Source organism: Ips typographus, linkage group LG4, assembly GCF_016097725.1.
Source record: "Ips typographus isolate SLU linkage group LG4, UJ_Ityp_2.0, whole genome shotgun sequence".
In the NCBI taxonomy this organism is placed as follows: domain Eukaryota; kingdom Metazoa; phylum Arthropoda; class Insecta; order Coleoptera; family Curculionidae; genus Ips; species Ips typographus.
The window spans coordinates 12,144,759-12,162,146 of NC_138425.1; the positions used below are offsets into that span (position 1 = coordinate 12,144,759).

The 17,388-nt window shown below is 33.9% G+C and overlaps 1 protein-coding gene across 2 annotated transcripts in view; it reads left to right on the forward strand.

Moving 5' to 3' along the window:
- The window catches only part of LOC145727459 (dopamine receptor 1-like), a 55,898-nt gene that overhangs the window by 11,831 nt on the left and 26,679 nt on the right, over nt 1-17,388 (forward strand). Inside the window, exon 3 of one of the 2 annotated variants that reach the window (XM_081977023.1) lies at nt 7,859-7,882. The exons of the other annotated variant lie outside the window; for it this stretch is intronic. Within the exon in view, the coding sequence (XP_081833149.1) occupies nt 7,859-7,882 (24 nt within the window). The remainder of the gene's footprint in view (nt 1-7,858; nt 7,883-17,388) is intronic. 2 annotated transcript variants of the gene reach the window in all.

Genomic DNA, 17,388 nt, shown 5'->3' on the forward strand with positions numbered 1-17,388 from the left:
CTGACTTGAAGTGGGATTCTTTTGAAGCTGTTGACTTGGGAAAAGTTTTCGCGCGTGTACTAAATAAATAATAATTTGCAGATAGGGACCAGAGCAGTTCCTGCTTGGAAATTATTCATGTTCACTCGTTAAAGCCATTTTCTTTAAATTAATATTTTAAAGACTAAATGAAAGTTAAATATTGGTGTGACTTTTAGAGTCCAGTTTTAATTTTTTTTTTAAAGTAACATTATTGAAAGTATTTTAGTTAGTTATTTTGAAACTCAAGTAACAATCAAAACCTTAAGAAATCACTTTTAAACCTAATTTAATCCAAAATTTCACGATATCTTTCCCCATTCCAATCTCCGGATCCCCTACCAATCAAATTAGACTTAACATTATCATTCCGTACTAGCTGGTTAGAAATTCCAGATATCCCAAATTCCCACATTACCGACAGGCCGGGAGATTATACCGGATATAGTCGAATTAGCCTCAATTTTGGGCGCGTTAAGCAGATTTGAGATAGTTTTAATCCAAAACAACTTGACTCTAATCCAGCTTTGCAATCCTTGTGGATCAAAACTGCGGAAAAATCGAAAATAGCCTTTCTAAATAACAAAGGGCCCAATCAAATTAGCCTTTGCCTTGATCGTTCCTTTTGCTTTGATTTTGACGTTTTATTACGCCCTACCGGCGTTTTACGTTCTTTTTCCTTATATTGCGTTTTATATACCGACAAACTGAAATTCTTAAAGCTCTACTCTTCATCCCTGGATAAATCGTGTATTGCTTTTTGTTGTGTGGATACAAAGCAGTCTGAACTTTGTCGGGTATTTCGGTCATTCGATTCAAATTTTTGGTAGGATTTTTGCAGAAAATTGACTCTAAAGGAACTGATTTTACAACAAAGGATACTCAAGAAAATCTAACATTTAAAAAAAAATCCAATATCGCTTTGTAATTTGTTTTTATTTCCGTTCAGACTGTGACGCTGTCTATTGCCAAAACGCGGTAATACGTTAGCCGCAAAACCAATACGCGGTTAAATAAATTGGAATACGTGCGCCGGCGGTTTTAGGCGTTATGAAGCTTTCCATTTCCATTTTCGTATAAACCGAGATTTCCAGTCGGGAATAATGTTCCTGTAGCAATTTAAATCAACTATCAGGAACAGGTCGGAAGTCGTAGAGAAACAAAAGGAAACGGACAATTTAATGGAGAGTTTAAATTTAAATTTGATGAGACTATTTGGTAATAGTCTGAACTGCTTTAGTTTCAGATAAAATCTTAAAAAACAGTTCAAAAGTTCTTGTAATTTTTCTTAATCAACATCTGCTGCCAACCAAATGGATTATCCTAATTCTGGATTCTATTACCGGAGTGAAAATTATCAAAATTTAGGTTAATCGTTTTGGCAAGATTTCGCGGTCACGGTCGCTGTGAGAATTGATTATAAATTCGAGCCGAAAAATAGGTCTGACACTCCTTAAAGTTCCAGAACGTTGACAGGCCCTTAACATTCAAAGTTTATAAATATCCTCTTATTCAAATCACTGAATTCTGCCGTAACAGTTTTAACTTAAGAAAATTCCGCAACACCGTTTAATAGAATTAAGGAAGTGAATGTTTGCTTGTTAAGTTAGTTTGCCGAGCTGAAATTACCTTAACTATTAACTAATAGTCGAGTTTCCATAACTTAAGTTCGTTATCGAGTTTACTCTTGAAGTAAAACTTCTAGACAAATTTAAAACCACCTGGTGGCGCTATTTAGATACATCAGCTAAATCCTGATCGTATATCCCGGAGGGTTAAGACTTTAATTGATACTTTCGTAAAGCGTAGTGGACTCTTAACTTCCTAAGTTTTAGCCTGGTGGTGAACCTAAATGAGATAAACGAGAACGAGCCAATATTTCTTTATTCGTTCTCAGTTGCTTCTTGTGCTGTTTGATGAGCCCATTTTACTGAAAGATTACAACGTCGTTTGTTGGCAATATCGGATAAAGATGTAATATTCTTAAAGTGGTCGGGAGATTGTTTTTGAAGGTAGGATGATAAGGTTTAGGCTTGTTAAAAACGTTGTTAAGGAGAAAAATAAAAAAAGTGTAATTTAAAGACGTATGATCTTCTAGAGAATATGTTGGTTGCAATATTAATTTAGTAATGAGCTTAATTAATATTCTTCCTGGAAATTGACATTTTTTAATGTTTTAACATGCATAAAACATACTGGTAGCAGCTCCCAACAATCCAGTTTTACTAATTGGATATCAAATTACCACCCCGTTAACAATGCATTATTTACACAGACAACATTGGTTATGAGCATTGGACATATTATGGAAATTGCGTTTTTTTTAAACTGAAATTTGTAATTCATATGCATTTTTCTCTCGTTACAGACACAATGTTTAAAAACTCCTTCAGAGTCATTGTACATATCAGGCTGCAAAGCTACATCGATTATTTAGCAGCTGGGTTCATGACATTTCCCATTACATGTAAACAAGGCAAACCGCAGCTGCTCGACAATGCAATATCTCTCAACGACCCTATCAAAGACACTCTTCATAATTCACTGGATTACGACGCGCACTGTTTTGTCTCGACGGGTTTATGCACAACTTAGCAAGTTCAAACTATCGTTCTCGTATGGAAAAAAAACTTCAAAGTTTTCCTTATAGCAGCATATAGGATGCGGCCATTTTCCGGTTCGGGAGTGAATTGAAATGGGAATTCTAGAATTGTTTGGTCGCATCTAAATTCGAATGTCGACGGTTAAACTTTGCCAGCCATAAAACACTGTGGCGAAGTTTCTCATCTCGATTTTCCCGTTCCAGGTGGGAGTTGCTTCCTGACTACTTCCGGTTCGTCGCCGACTTTTCAGATTGTTTGCCTTAGTTCTGCATATTAGGTTTCCCGTAAACATCTTAAATAAATTATCGCACTTCTAGTTCTACAATCGAGTCTACAATAACTTGTGTAGGTACAGTTCCTGTGTTTGTAAAATTTTGTGTAAAGTTTGATGTATTTGAAAGAGAGTCAAAATTTGAGGGTTAGGTGGTTTGAGGGTAATGCTGAAATATTTAAGCAAAAAACCTTAAGAATTCCACTAAAATATCACGATTTTGAATTAAACGTTCTGTAGCTGAATTTTTGAGTTTTCACCTCAACCAAGGTGTTGTGCCACTTAATTATTCGTATAAACCCTTATGCTTTAATACTTTTACTATGAGAATAATCTAAATTCAAACTTTCTTTCGTAATTCAATCTCGCCTTCACAAAAATGTTTCAATTAAAAAAAATCTTCCTAATGGTCGGTTTTATAAACATAGCTTCCAAGTAAATCCGCAATTTGCATATTACACGGTAACTTTCTGGTCTTTTTTATGTTGTCGCGACAACGTATTTAATTTTTCACAAAGTCCACACTAAAAGTTTAAAAGTGGGCTTGAAACTATAAACGGAAACAGCTTTACCTTACTAAAAGAAAAAGTTTCTAGGTACATACGAAATAGGAAAAAGTTTGTTGTGGTGTAAACAGTGGACTCAACGAAAAAGGGTAAATAAAACCAAAGGTCTTGGAAAACCTTTTTTAAAGTTAGAGTAGCCAAAAAGTACGTTTTATTTTGAAACAAATACTTTGTACTGTAACTAAAATACACAGTAAAACTGTAAACTAACTTCACTATTCTGATGGTGCTAGGTTAATACTGGTATCTTCTATCTACTTGTATATTACTAAGGGAAATGTAACGCTTGACGCACTATTTGCTAACTTTTACACAAAATACTAAAAATTTGAAATTCAAATACGGGTTTATTAGCTTATTTGAGCCGCGTCTTCGTTCCCGTATCGTCCTGATTAGAACATCCAAATTCAAGCTCGTAGTCGTGCCTGAAAGGAAACTTTGCGTCTTTAAGCTGACTCAATTTGCGGTCGTGACTTTCCTTTTTATCTCCCTAGGAAATTTTTCATAAATCGATCGCTAATTGACCAAAATTTCCTTAACATATCGAGTGCAAAAGCAATTACTGGGGCGTGACAGAGCCGCGTCTAAAACTTCCCCGAAACTTGTACACAATATCGACAAGTTCTATTACTTTAACGAAGTTTTGGCAACTTACATCGAACCGAACTTTAAGCGTTGTTGGAATTTGCGTTGGCAGCGTAAAAATTGCTCGATTAACGTACCGAAAAACCGTTTTAAAGAGGAAGTGAAATAATTCCCGAGAACGTCTTTTCCTTCCTCGAGGTAACTGTTTACAACACAGGAACTGCTGACACGTGACGCTTTTAGAAAACAATGCAACGGATGGAGTATAGATTACACAAGAGAATAATAAACCTCAAGAGAAATTCCACGAAAAAGAGATTGTCAGTGAAACGTAATTTGACTTTGAACAAAGGCTAGTTTAGTAGGGTCTTTGTTCAAAATCGAGGAAATCCTCTCTGTAGTTTTGGTTGAATAAAATGAAAATGCACTCAAATCAAAAGCCTTTCCGTCCATTTCACTGTTACATGCACTGATAATTGTAATGTTACAAGCACTGTTGACATGACGGAAAATCGAAACACGTGCGGGTGTAAAAATAGAATTTTCCGTTCCGTCTGCCTAATCTACCTTACCGAAATGTTCGCCTGAAGTAACCCAACTGGACCAGGAAATGTACTCGTTTTAGGTGACGGCTCTCATATTTCACGAAAAGTGTGCCCCTCTAGAATTACACGAAACAGAACTGGAGTACTCGCTTTTCGCAGCGGTAAATTACTTTAGGGCACGAAGAAAAATGGCCCTTTGAATGCAATCATTTTGATTTGTGCATTTTGTCCCTTCGTGAATTGTCCTCGTAATTCTAATCAAGTTACGATCGGTAAAATTTAATGGACAATATTTTGATGACGCCATTGTTTATGTATTTTTAATTATCGAAAATATAGCGCCACTTCCTGCAATCAGCTTATTGATAATCTAAGACTAATACATTATTTAGTGTAACCCTAAATTTATAGATCGTTCTCAGGTTCTAATATTCCACCCTCAAGCGCCCTAAATATGACAGTTTCGTAGATTTATTACTCTGAAATACTGACCAATAAGCGGCTTCCGATTTCGAACCGGATTTCCGTCAACCAAATGCCGAATCCAGATAAGATATAACACATATATTTATTATTCAATCCATACCAGACGGTTCAGACATTAAGCTGAACTTTGTCATGATAACGGCCTAAATTGTCAGAGAAACGGTCGTTTTCTACATTTATTCAGCTGGAACTCATATTGTTTGCTTATTAGTGTTTGTCATGTTATTACTATTAAGGTAATACATATCGGAAAAGCTTTGTTTAATGCGTTTCACTGACATGACCCAATTTTTCTAGGGGGTACTTAAATTCTACTTACTAAGGTATGTAATAAAATTGTTTTAGTGGTTTTTGTACTGTTTTTAAAGTAGATTAAAAGTTTTATGTTACCCGTGCCAACATATCAAATTTTTGGTTTCTCCCTATGGTAATAAATCATTAGACTCTCTTATTAAGCGTTCATCGATTTTCATTGTTGGAAAAAGCCAGTGTATTATATACCAAGGCCTTTATAAATTCTTTGACAATAACTCTGGAGATTCCTTACTCCTCGAATTACCTGTTTTATTATTTTGCCTGAAAAGTTTTCCACAGAAAATTGCCCCGTAAACCTTTATTCTGCGAACGGCCCGTAAATACAGCATCCTATCAGTTTTTTGAGGTATTTTGGAATATACGATACAAAGCTTTTAAAAGGGCTATCGTAGGCCTTAACCCAGCATTTAAATAATATGTGAATCTGTTTCGATATAGATATTGACAGTTTTTACTGTGCTATTTTTTTCTGTAAAAGTTGCCAGACAAATTAAATATTTGCTGAAACGACCAATAAGATTCAATTCAACCTCACTTAAAGTAAAACCCAGCAGAAATATTCTTACTTAAAATGAAATTGGTAGGGACATTTTTTCAAGATGTTTTTGGTTATTTCTTAAATATCCTAGCTTTGAATCATTTTTTGATTCAAAACTGACTTAAATATCAAACTGTTTGTATATTAAAACCTGGCAAAATCGCCATGAGTGACTCTGAGAGAAATAACTTCAACAATATCAAATTTCAAACAGTTCAAATAAATATTGAAAACTTTTGAACATATTTTTTGCAACATTCTCATAAATAAAACAAATTAATAGGCGGACAACAAAGCCGTAAATTTAACCGGTGCAATAACGGTCGATCCCTACGCAAACAAAGTAACGGTTTAAATTTCATTATCAAAAGTCACTAATTAAAATAATTAATAATTTATTACCGAGCCACTGATACCGATATTACTTGTTAATAAACTATACATCACAAATTAAATTGTCCACGTGATGTATTCGACGTTTTAATTGCAAGATTTACATAACAAATTCCAAACACTAACATTGAGCCTATCAAATAAGAGTATAACATTTTCTGACATGTTTGGATATTACAATTTTCCCTAGAGCTACCTTCTCCCCTTTTCCCTGCGGATTAGATACGTTCAAAAAACTTTTTTCCGGATGGTCACTTTAGATTTACAGCAAATAAATAAAGGAAACGTGAAGATCGTGCCTGATGTTTTTCCAGAAAACTTTATTGCCTCATGCAAGTAACGGAAAAGTTCTAGCCTTATTTTTTCTGAACTTTAAAGTGAATGAAAGTGTTTTTCTCCTTGTAAAGGAAATTAATAATCTTCCACTCCCTTTCTGTTTTTATTTTCTTCATCGTCATGGTTGTTTTATTACACTAAAAGTGTCCTAAAAAATAACCTTAGCAAATGAGCGGACTGAATCATAATAAGTGGGAGGTAAGTGAATGAATATTTTTCGGCACGTTTCCGCTATTTCTCATGGTAATGGTCTGCAAGAAATAATTTCCCTGTTCGGTTTCAGAAATGAGAACACGAAAACCGTGAAACCGACATTTTATTTTTGGAACCGACCGGCATTTTCATTTCGACTTGGAAATTAGACTTCAAACAAATTTCCTGTAAGCAAAAATTCCAATTAGCGATAGTTGTTAGCGTTAACTATTGCCGATCTGATGAGTTTTCAGGCAGCTTGATAATGGAAGAGAAAAAATACGTAATCAAATTTTGTGTGTGCTTTGAATTTGGGGCTTGGGTCCTAACTGTTTTATAAACCTATTTAAAAACGATTTTAATACCATCACAACCTGAAGTTATAAATGGATTAATTTTGTTTCGCTTCCCTTTTTTTTATTTTAGTCAGATTAAATAATCAATTAGGCGCGGAATATTAATTGTTTTTTGGCTTTGTTACTAACCAATCAAAATTAATGAATTTCTTTTCATTATATCAAAAATACAAACAGTTATCAATCACAGGTTTATTTTCTTTTCTGTATCTCTTAAAATACATCTGGATTTTTCCAGTTTTGTAGTAAAAAATTGCACCGCTATTGTGCATCCGAAAAGATACACTACACAAATAAACTCGTATTGTATACATGTTTGTACGTGCATCCGTCACGTTTTAAATAACATACCCCGTCTGTTTAAAAGGGTTTTTTTTCCATTAGATACGAGCACATAAAGCTCCGGGTAGTGCTCAACAATAGAGTTGTCTTATCTTTATTTTTCCACCTTTCCGCCCTTGTCCATTTAGGCGATTTCGACTCGAATGCCTTCGCTAAGGCCACTTTTACATATCCAATCTTTTTGTTGGCTTAATTTCCAACGAGAATATAATTTTCGATTTTGTTTGTATGAAAGCAAATCACTCAGGTGTAAACTTGACAGGAAAAAAGTACGGAAACTGTAATTACAAAAGGTGTTTGTTTTAATTGCAGGTCTGGACTGAACAGGAAAACCAGGTAAATCCTATTAAGGAGCCACTTTACTTTTACCGTCTGCAAGTAAATGGATGATTTCATTTTACAATCTACAAGCTACGCTGAGATTTTATTATTAATTCAAGCTGGTAATTAAATCATTTGTTGCCTTTCTTTTTAGAGTTAGGTGCGTTTTAATTAAATGAAAGATAAAAGAAACGCCGATAGATTTTCCTGGAACGGGATCTATATCAAATTCTTTGCCATGTTTAATAATCGCACTGTATTGATTAATGACGGTTTATGCGAAAATACGTGAACGAGCGTAAAATTAATTAAACTTCGTTTTCTTTAATCATAATCCGTGAGTATATGACGCCCACTTGTTATTTTAAAATTGCGTAATATGATAAGAACCTTAAAAGCTGTCTTGATACAAACTTGTAAAAAAATATTTAGAAACCAAAATAACAACCTAAAAAAAGAGCCTCAAATTATTGTCTGTAACTGCTCTAAGAATAATACGTCTAAAACTGATTTCCATTCATGTACAACTTTGCTCATAATCCAATAATCAAAATACCAGAAGAGCTTTTGCCTTTTGAACAATTTAAATCGTTTCAGATTGAAAAGCCATTTTAGAATCGAATCAAACTGACTACAACAGTGCATTATCTCTCGTTCCGGAAGTGACGTCAGTCACCCCCGGAAATGTTAAATGTTTGATACGTTATTGCACCCGGGTCGACCGAATTTCATCTGTTCTATTTGGTACAGTTTCAAACGCAATTCAACACCTAAGTTATATAATTTGAGTTGAAAAATTACTAGCAAAAAGCCAATAATTCCATCACATAAATGTTGTTTTGATACTGCATCCCCAAAAAAATAACCGACATTAAAACGAACTTCAAATTTTTCCCGATTTTAATAAAGTTTCGGGTTCGGGGAAAATAAAAATGAAGTCAGGCATTCAAAGCTTTCCCACTCAATTTTTAAAATATCCACTTCCGGTAATGCGGCCGCTATCGGTCGTATTGACTAAAAGCCTTTAGCGGCAATAAAATGGGGTGGAATTCCGGAAATACCGAAGGTCCAATAGGCAAAAAACTGGATAAAACCAAGCCGATCTTCCCAAAGACCGTTTACAGAGTCGGATATGTTTCTTCTCAGAATTTTCATATGTAATCCTGTACCAAAGAATAGAGATGTATATAGGACTAATAAGAAGAGACAGTAAGACAGAGTGAATAAAATTAGAGAGAGAAAGATTGAAGACTCCCGTTTAAAGGGACTCGACAACTCCCACCCCAGCATTCCAGCATCTCTATGAGCAGCAATGCCAATTCTCTCTTTATTTCGTGACTTCAATGTTCCTCTTAACAAATCCTTTGCAAATTACATATGTTAGATTATACTATATTTAAATAGAACTATATAAGTAGTTATCATTAGAAAAATTAAATAATATTACGGTATATCTAATCCTAAAATGCCTAAATCAACGACATGGCAATAAAACATCCATATGATTGATTGAATGATATTTGTGAGTTGGCAACATCGCGTAAATCTAGGTTTTTGTTTCTTGATTTGTTTATTTGTAGTAAAGAATAAAGTATGTAAAGAGACAAAGTAAGGTTAAATTTTCGGATTTTGTTTATAATGTAACAATATGCGATGCATATTTAATAGCTGTAAGAACAACAATAAGAAATCTAGCTGTATTGGAGAAAAAACACAAAAAGTCAAATTTTTTCGATTGCCCAAAGATGAAACTAGGTAAGTGCATTATTACTTAGGCTACTAAAACTAAATAAAAGTAATATTTTTTATATTTACAGATGCACCCAATGGTTAGAAGCTTCAGGTCGTGGAGACCTTTTAAAACCAAATTTTGATTTCAGGCATAGTTATGAAACACTTAGAATTTGTAGTGATCATTTCGACAGTGATATGTATAACAATCCCTTTGAAACAACAAAGTTGTTGTGCAGTGCTGTGCCTAAGACTTTCGTTTCATCCTCAGTCTCAACTAATTTATTTAGTAACCTGGAACATAGACTTGACCCAGAGCAGAATCAAGGAAGCAGTCTAAATCATATGGGTGTGTAGGAAGATAGGCCTGGACATACCTCAGCATTAGAGAATAGGAAAATTAATAATAAAATCAACATTCTTCAGAATCTACTTATTACCCCATCGAGGACATATAACATATCTGAGGGTGCTGTTCAGAAAGTACCAGTACCTGAATTGTCACCTATTGAAACACAAACTTGTGCCAGTCTTAGTTCCACATCACCACGGAAAAAAAAGCTAAAGAAAAAAATACATGATCTGAAGAGAAAAAATGTCCAAATGCAGAAAGAACTAGATAATGTATTGGGACAACTTGAAACACCAAATGAGGAATATTTCAAACGTCAGTGTGAATATTTTTTACCACCTTATCTAGCAAGTTTTATTAAAACTCAGTTAGAAATGTTAAAACGTGGTATGCATGGTAAGCGATATTCAAATGAATATAAACAATTTGCATTGTCTCTATACTTCCTTAGTCCTAAATGCTATAGCTTTTTAAGAACAGTTTTTTGTTTGCCCATGTATAGATCTTTGTGCAGGTATATTGAGAAAACTAGATTTGTTCCAGGCATTAATACATCTTTATTTGAGTTTTTAAAACTGAAAGTTGCAAAAATGCAACCTTTAGACAAAGTTTGTGTATTGTGTGTAGATGAAATGACACTTAAGGCGCATTTATTTTATAATTGTTCACGTGATATTGTCATTGGTTTTGAGGACGATGGAGTTATTCGTAGTAACAAGATTGCTTCTTCTGCTACAGTTTTCATGTTACGGGGAATTAAAACTTCTTGGAAACAACCGATAGCATACATTTTATCATCAACAAATTACAAAGCGTATGACATAAAAGTAATCCTTGAACAACTCCTTGGAGTAGTTAGAGAAATTGGCCTAGAAGTAATTTGTTTCATTTCTGACATGGGTTCAAATTGCATAGAACTTTCAAAATTATTAGGCGTAACACCAGATAAGCCACATTTTAACTTAGGTGGAAATAATATTTTCTATTATTTTGATCCACCACATATGTTGAAAGCATTTAGAAACAATTTTATGAATTTTCAATATCAGTGGGATAATTGCAGTGCCTCATGGTCACACATCGTGACATTTTATGAACAAGACAAAATGCTTAACAATAGGATGGCACCAAAGTTGACAAAATCACATATTGAACCTACAAATTTTGAAAAAATGAGGGTCTATTTAGCGACTCAAGTCATTAGCAATACAGTTGGAGCTGCTTTAGATACATATATTCAAGTAGGAGCATTACCGCCTTCTGCTCAAGCAACTTCTGACATTATTTGTACTTTTGACAAACTTTTCGACCTACTCAATTCATCAGATTTAAATGCAAAAAAAGAATACCATAAACCATTTAATGGATCAAAGTATCAGATGGAATTTTTAGAAAGTACTTTAAAATTAATAGAACAATTGAAAGTTTATAATCTGACTACGAAAAAGTTTGTTTCTGTAAAATTTTTAAACTGTTTTAGAATAACAATTAATTCATTGATAAATTTATGGCCAGTTCTTCAATCTAAGGGTTACAATTTTTTACTTACCCGAAGGTTCAATCAAGATTGTCTCGAAAATTACTTTGGCACTATTAGGCAACAACATGGAAATTGTGTTAACCCAACACCAATTCAGTTTGATCGAGCATTTAGAAAAACTTTTGTATTGGATTATATTCATACGAACAATATGAACTGCACAGAAGATTTTGATAAAATTTTGACTAAAATTTCAGACTTCTCTTTTAAGGAATCAAGTTTACAGTCAATATCAAATGTTTCGCAAAATGAAAATACTCTTAAAGTAGGAACGTATGATTACCAAAATTTATCTTTACCCGAACAAAATGCATTTAAATATATTTGTGGTTATTTAATAGAAAAATGTTTAAGAGTCCATAAATGTCCAGTGTGTAATACATTTGCAAGAGATGATGGCAACTTGAATGAGACAAATATATTTATTCATTTTAAAGCTTACAATACAAAATTATCGTTTTTTGGGGTAAAAAAAAATTATTTGTTTCAAACATTGAATCTTGCGTTACAACAAATCCAGGTAAAATATTATATGATTTACTTCTAAAAGAGGTAGACTATGTTCATCCTTGCAAACTTTTTCCTTATGTTTACCTAGTCAAACTGTATATTCGTTTTCGTATATATTATCTTTTAAAATATACTAATATTGATTGTAAAACAGCGCCCCGAAAAAACCGAAAACTTGTTATTTTAATGAATTTATAATTATAGGGTAATTTAAGTAATAGTCGTATTATAATAATAATTGTACAAGTATTGTAACTATAATGATAATGTATAAATAATAACGATACCTATATGTTTTCTCATATTTAATAACTTTCATTAGATGTAAAATAAAAAATAAATAATCGACAACGCTGTTTCACTGAATTAACTAACATGTTGACAACAGCGTTTGGGTCTCCGATTTAAAGAGCCAGGCGTTCAAGGTCATAGAAATGTTCGCCAAAACATCAAAGAAATTATGCCGGCTGTCCGGTCTTATTACAGTATGTATAATATCTCTAGTCTTTGCCTGTACTAATTAGTCGATGACTGTATATTTAAGAATTTTAGGCAAACTCATATATTGTTTCCCCACGTACATATTGATTTTTCCAAAGAATCGTGACCGATAAGCGTGTTGTCCAATCTATTTTTGAGGCGTCCCCCTCACTCTTCTTCACTCAGGTGGGGTATGCCGCGTTCTACGCCACTGAGCAAATAATTGCTCCCCTTTGGGTATTAATAAAGTGCCGCAGGAGGTTTCGCGCCACTCCACCGCACCCGTTTCCAATCCGAAACAGTGGCGCCCCATTCATTTTTTGATGATTAACGACGCTCATTACACGGTTGATCGCAAAAAAAAGTCTTGAGGCGGTTTCGAAATTGCTAAAATTCCAAACTGCAATTTACACTGAGCAAGAGTTAATTTGATCGGAATTGAATAAATGTAGATTATCTGGGATGTATCAAGGGTTTTGCCGATTCAATTTCTCGAGCCAAACCACGGCCGTATAAATGCAAATTATCTTGAACATGGAAAACATGCAAACAAACAGAACAATCCTGCATAGCAAACAGAAAGTTTCTCGATGTTTGCAATTGTCATCATATTTTTACATCGTCAACATTTTCGCATATGAGCGCTCAACACGAGTAAAAAAACTGGGAAATTGCGGTTTTTAAAGACGAAAATCATATCAAAAGCATATTTTTCCAGACAGTTTCCACGAAATTTTCTGGCATAGGTTTTTGTAGCAGACCAAGTAAGAAGCAAACAAGTTACAAAAAATGGAGGGATAAAGCATTTGAAAGGATCAAAGTTCCCTAATTTAAGAAACCACATTTTAGAATATATTTCAGATGTTGAGTAAACAGTTTGGATATAATTTCTATTATGGATGTTTACAAGCACCGTAAATCTGCAAATTTGCTGCAATAATCGATTTGAATTAAACAACAAAGGGAAAATATACGATTCCCAATTAATCACATGCATGCTAAATTCAACGTCAATCAGTATGGCCGGTCACGCGATACATGTCACATGCCAATTTTAAGCAACAATGCATTAATTACGGGGTGGCCGATCTGGGGATTTCGAATACGATAAATAATTAAGCGCATTTTGTACTATGTTAAATAGAGTCATCACACAAACCTATTAAATTACCACAAAGCAATAATAGTGCTTCCCAAATTAACTCGATTAGTGGTTTATTCAATATTGATTGTCAAAAATTGGAATGTTTAGCAAAAAGTTGGGTACAAATTGAACAGTTTAAAATTCAGTAAAAACATCAAATAATTAATTATGCATTATTATGATGAGTAATAATATTAATAAAGGTTGCATATAGCTGAATAATTTGTATCAATCCTACTGAAATTTAATTAATTATAGCTTTAGTTAGATCAGAGAAAATGGTTGAACAGGAAATGTTCCTCCCAGAATGTTTTGCTTCTCTTTTCCCGACTTGTCTAAATCCGATCGAAATAACACTGGGCCAGAGTAGAATAAACACCAATCCCCGGATTCAGGGTCTTTTTAAAGCGTAATTGGAACGTTGTTCCCATTTTCCCTTCTTCAATATAATCTCGCGTTTTAAACTTTTTCGCAAGTTTACCTCCACCCTTAAAAATCAAAAGAGAGAAAAATCGAGTATACATTTCGAGGAGCAAAAGTAAATAATACAAAAATCCGGGTCTCATGCATAAAGCACAATAAAATTTCGCTCCGCTCCCAAATCCCGGTTAATAGGATTTCATTAAGAACATTCTAAGCTGTGAAATAGAATATTTCGACTCAAATGGAGGCAATTTCGCAAACAGACTTAATCCCTCTTTTGATCTGAGGTTCCAAAGTCTGAACGACGAGCCCGGAAATCGCATTTAAAAGTTGCGCCAACGGATATTTTTATTTCGCTTTTTACCAACATTTTTATCCGGGTTTTTTAATACTTTTTCTTTACCCCCAGGTAAAGGTTTTACTTCAGTAAGCGCTGTTAAACAAACAGAATCAAACGAAACACGTGTACTGAACACGTGAGGTTATCAGCTACTTCCTAATTACTTGACTATTTGCGAATATTTATGATTTTTAATTTAAATAAAACCATTTTGTGTTGATACTTATTAGAAATTGCCCACTGGTTTGACAACATTGGATCAACTAGTTGAAAAAGTTTGGCAACATCGCTATTTGTCAACTGTCAAAACCGGAATTAAATTTAGCCCTTCTTTATTTCCCCTTATATTTTGTTCAGAAGGTCAGATATGAAAATCTTAAAATACAACTTTTAACGTGTTTAGTGTGATAGATTTGATAGAAATATACGATATAACTAAGACTAACCTTTGGGAAACCAATGTCCAAATTCGTGTAGTTTTGACCGTAAGGTTACCTACGTCTCGGTGGCGTTTCCGTGGTGGACTAACCCGGAGGAAACATTTTAGAGCAAAACACTACACAATATTTCTACACTTTAACTCACTTTTAGCAAAACTTTCACATTTTTAAGCAGCAGTAAACACTGGAAGACGTCAATCATCACCGCCTTCTTTACAAGAAAGCCTAGAATGTAACTTTTAATGGCGGCATTATCGGATTTTTTTTTTGTACACAAACCTATGGAGATGCAGTAGAAAATATGTTTTTTTTTTTATTTTTTCGTGTAGTTGATTAGAAGTTGTGAGTGAAAAATCAAAGAACGCTTCATTCCTGATCCAGATATGTATAGATATGGCTTTTTATATCCAATAAAGTCCAGCCAAAGCAAGTTTGGTTAGAACCCTTTGTCTTGGAAAGTACAACAAACTAATGTAAAAACTGCTCAATCAAAGAAAATTTGGAAATCCTTGAATCTAGGTAAGCAAAACTGGTAAATGGGTTTTATATTATTACCAAGACCTTTCTTTTAAAATGTAAATGTGCCAATAGAACTTCTAAAAGCTGTCCTGTTTCTTCAGAGTAAACCTTTGTTGCTCTCAAAATGCAGGCGGCCTCAAAATGTAACTCACATAAGTCACATACCAATGTATGTAAGAGGCAATAAGTTTACTGAATGAGAAAGCATATTGTACTTACCACTGAGTATTGTGTTGGAGTAAAATCATTCCACTTCAAAGCTTTCAACCACTGTTGGGTTCGAGCAGGGTCTTTTGGAAAGTAAAAGACTGACACTTTTGGGCCTTTCACCAAATTGCTTTTAGAAATTTGGCAAACAACCAGTGGACGGCATATTGTAGAGGCAATAGAATTTAAGTTAAAAAACCAACCACAAATTAGAGAACAATGAAGGAACAATAACAATAGTGATAACACAATAAAATGAACACAAACTACACTTTCACTAGAACAATAAACATATAAACAACAATTACTTTGGCAAGTAATCCCAAGTCTTGACTTTAAACCTTAAAAATTAATTTAATCATCCAAAAACTCAATTTCCACAATACAAACAAATGCAAACTGTCAATCCCATATTTCGGCCATATTGGAATTTTTGGCATGCACCTTCTTGGCTTTCTTGTACAGAGGGCGGTGCAATCATCCATCTTTAAAAATAAAAAAAAATCCTGAAATCAGTAGTTACGCTCCAAGGGAAATACGACGCTAATCAAGAAAACGTATCTCTGAACATTATTTAGTTAGTTTAATGCAAATTCGAGTATTAAATCGACGAGTTGAATTCATTTAATAGTAGTTTATCATTATAATAGTTGTTTTCCGTCTACCGTGTATTAACAGCCTTTTTTAATGGACAATAACGAACGCAAAATCGTTCATTAATGAATCCCATTATTGCATGATTTTTCAACTGTTTTACTTTAATTCACGATTTTATCATAGGCAACCAAATACGCTTATAGTATAGTTCTATCTTTTTAATTTGCATTAAACAGAAAGAAATAGACGCACATTTTTTAGTTGACATCCACCATTACCGGACTAACTGTCACTGTCATTGTCAAGGGTGCCTGTGATTTCGGTTTGCTTTGTCGCGTATACAACGGACAATTAGCTTTTTTTCAAACTTTCGAGGATGCGCAGAATAGTTTTAATCTGCGTGAAATCGAGTTTTATTTTAACTTTATTGCTTTCTTTACGACGCTAATCAAGAACTGGTTACATTTTTAGCTGCATGTAGTAATTTGAGTGTTGGTCACGGGATGTCATTTGGGATCTTCTGTAAAGCGGTCACGTGACCTACTATCAGATAACATCACATAAGCCCTCTCAGAAAACTGTTCCTGAATGTGGAGTGAGGTGGTGAGATTTGCAAGATTTGTAAACAACATAGATTGTAAAGTCCCTTAGAAGCTGATTTGAATCAAATCCGAATTTCTGCAAGGAAAAAAATTGCTGACCGTTACTGTTTAATACCAGTTTCACATTTTTACTTGTTTTAAAAATAACTAAAAAATTAACAATAATTATTTGTTTGTAACTATTTCTAATAGTTTTATCGAGATAGTTTCGATTCGGAATTGTTCTGCGATCGTGCTCAGTAATCGATTCGCGGTACGAAATTTCAATTAAACAAAAGATTTTCCGAGTCGAAAATGGGAAACAGAGACAAATTAAGAGATTCGCCAAGTTCGACATGGCAGTTTGGCTGTGAAATCGGTCTTTTTGTTCGGTTTTATCGGCGTCGAGAACAATGAAGGAAACTATATTCAAAAAGTTTTGCGAATTAAACGCAACTGGGACGGTTTATCTCTGATTGCAATGTGCATCCAGAAAACTTGCAGCAAATTAACCAGATTACAATTTTTGTTCTGAACCATTGTCAATTTTCAATTTTAAAAACTTTTCGTTTTTTCGTCTGCTGTCAGTTCGATTTTTAGCCATCAGAGCATTAATCGTATTATCTCCATTGGAGTGACAAATAGCATGTTATGCAT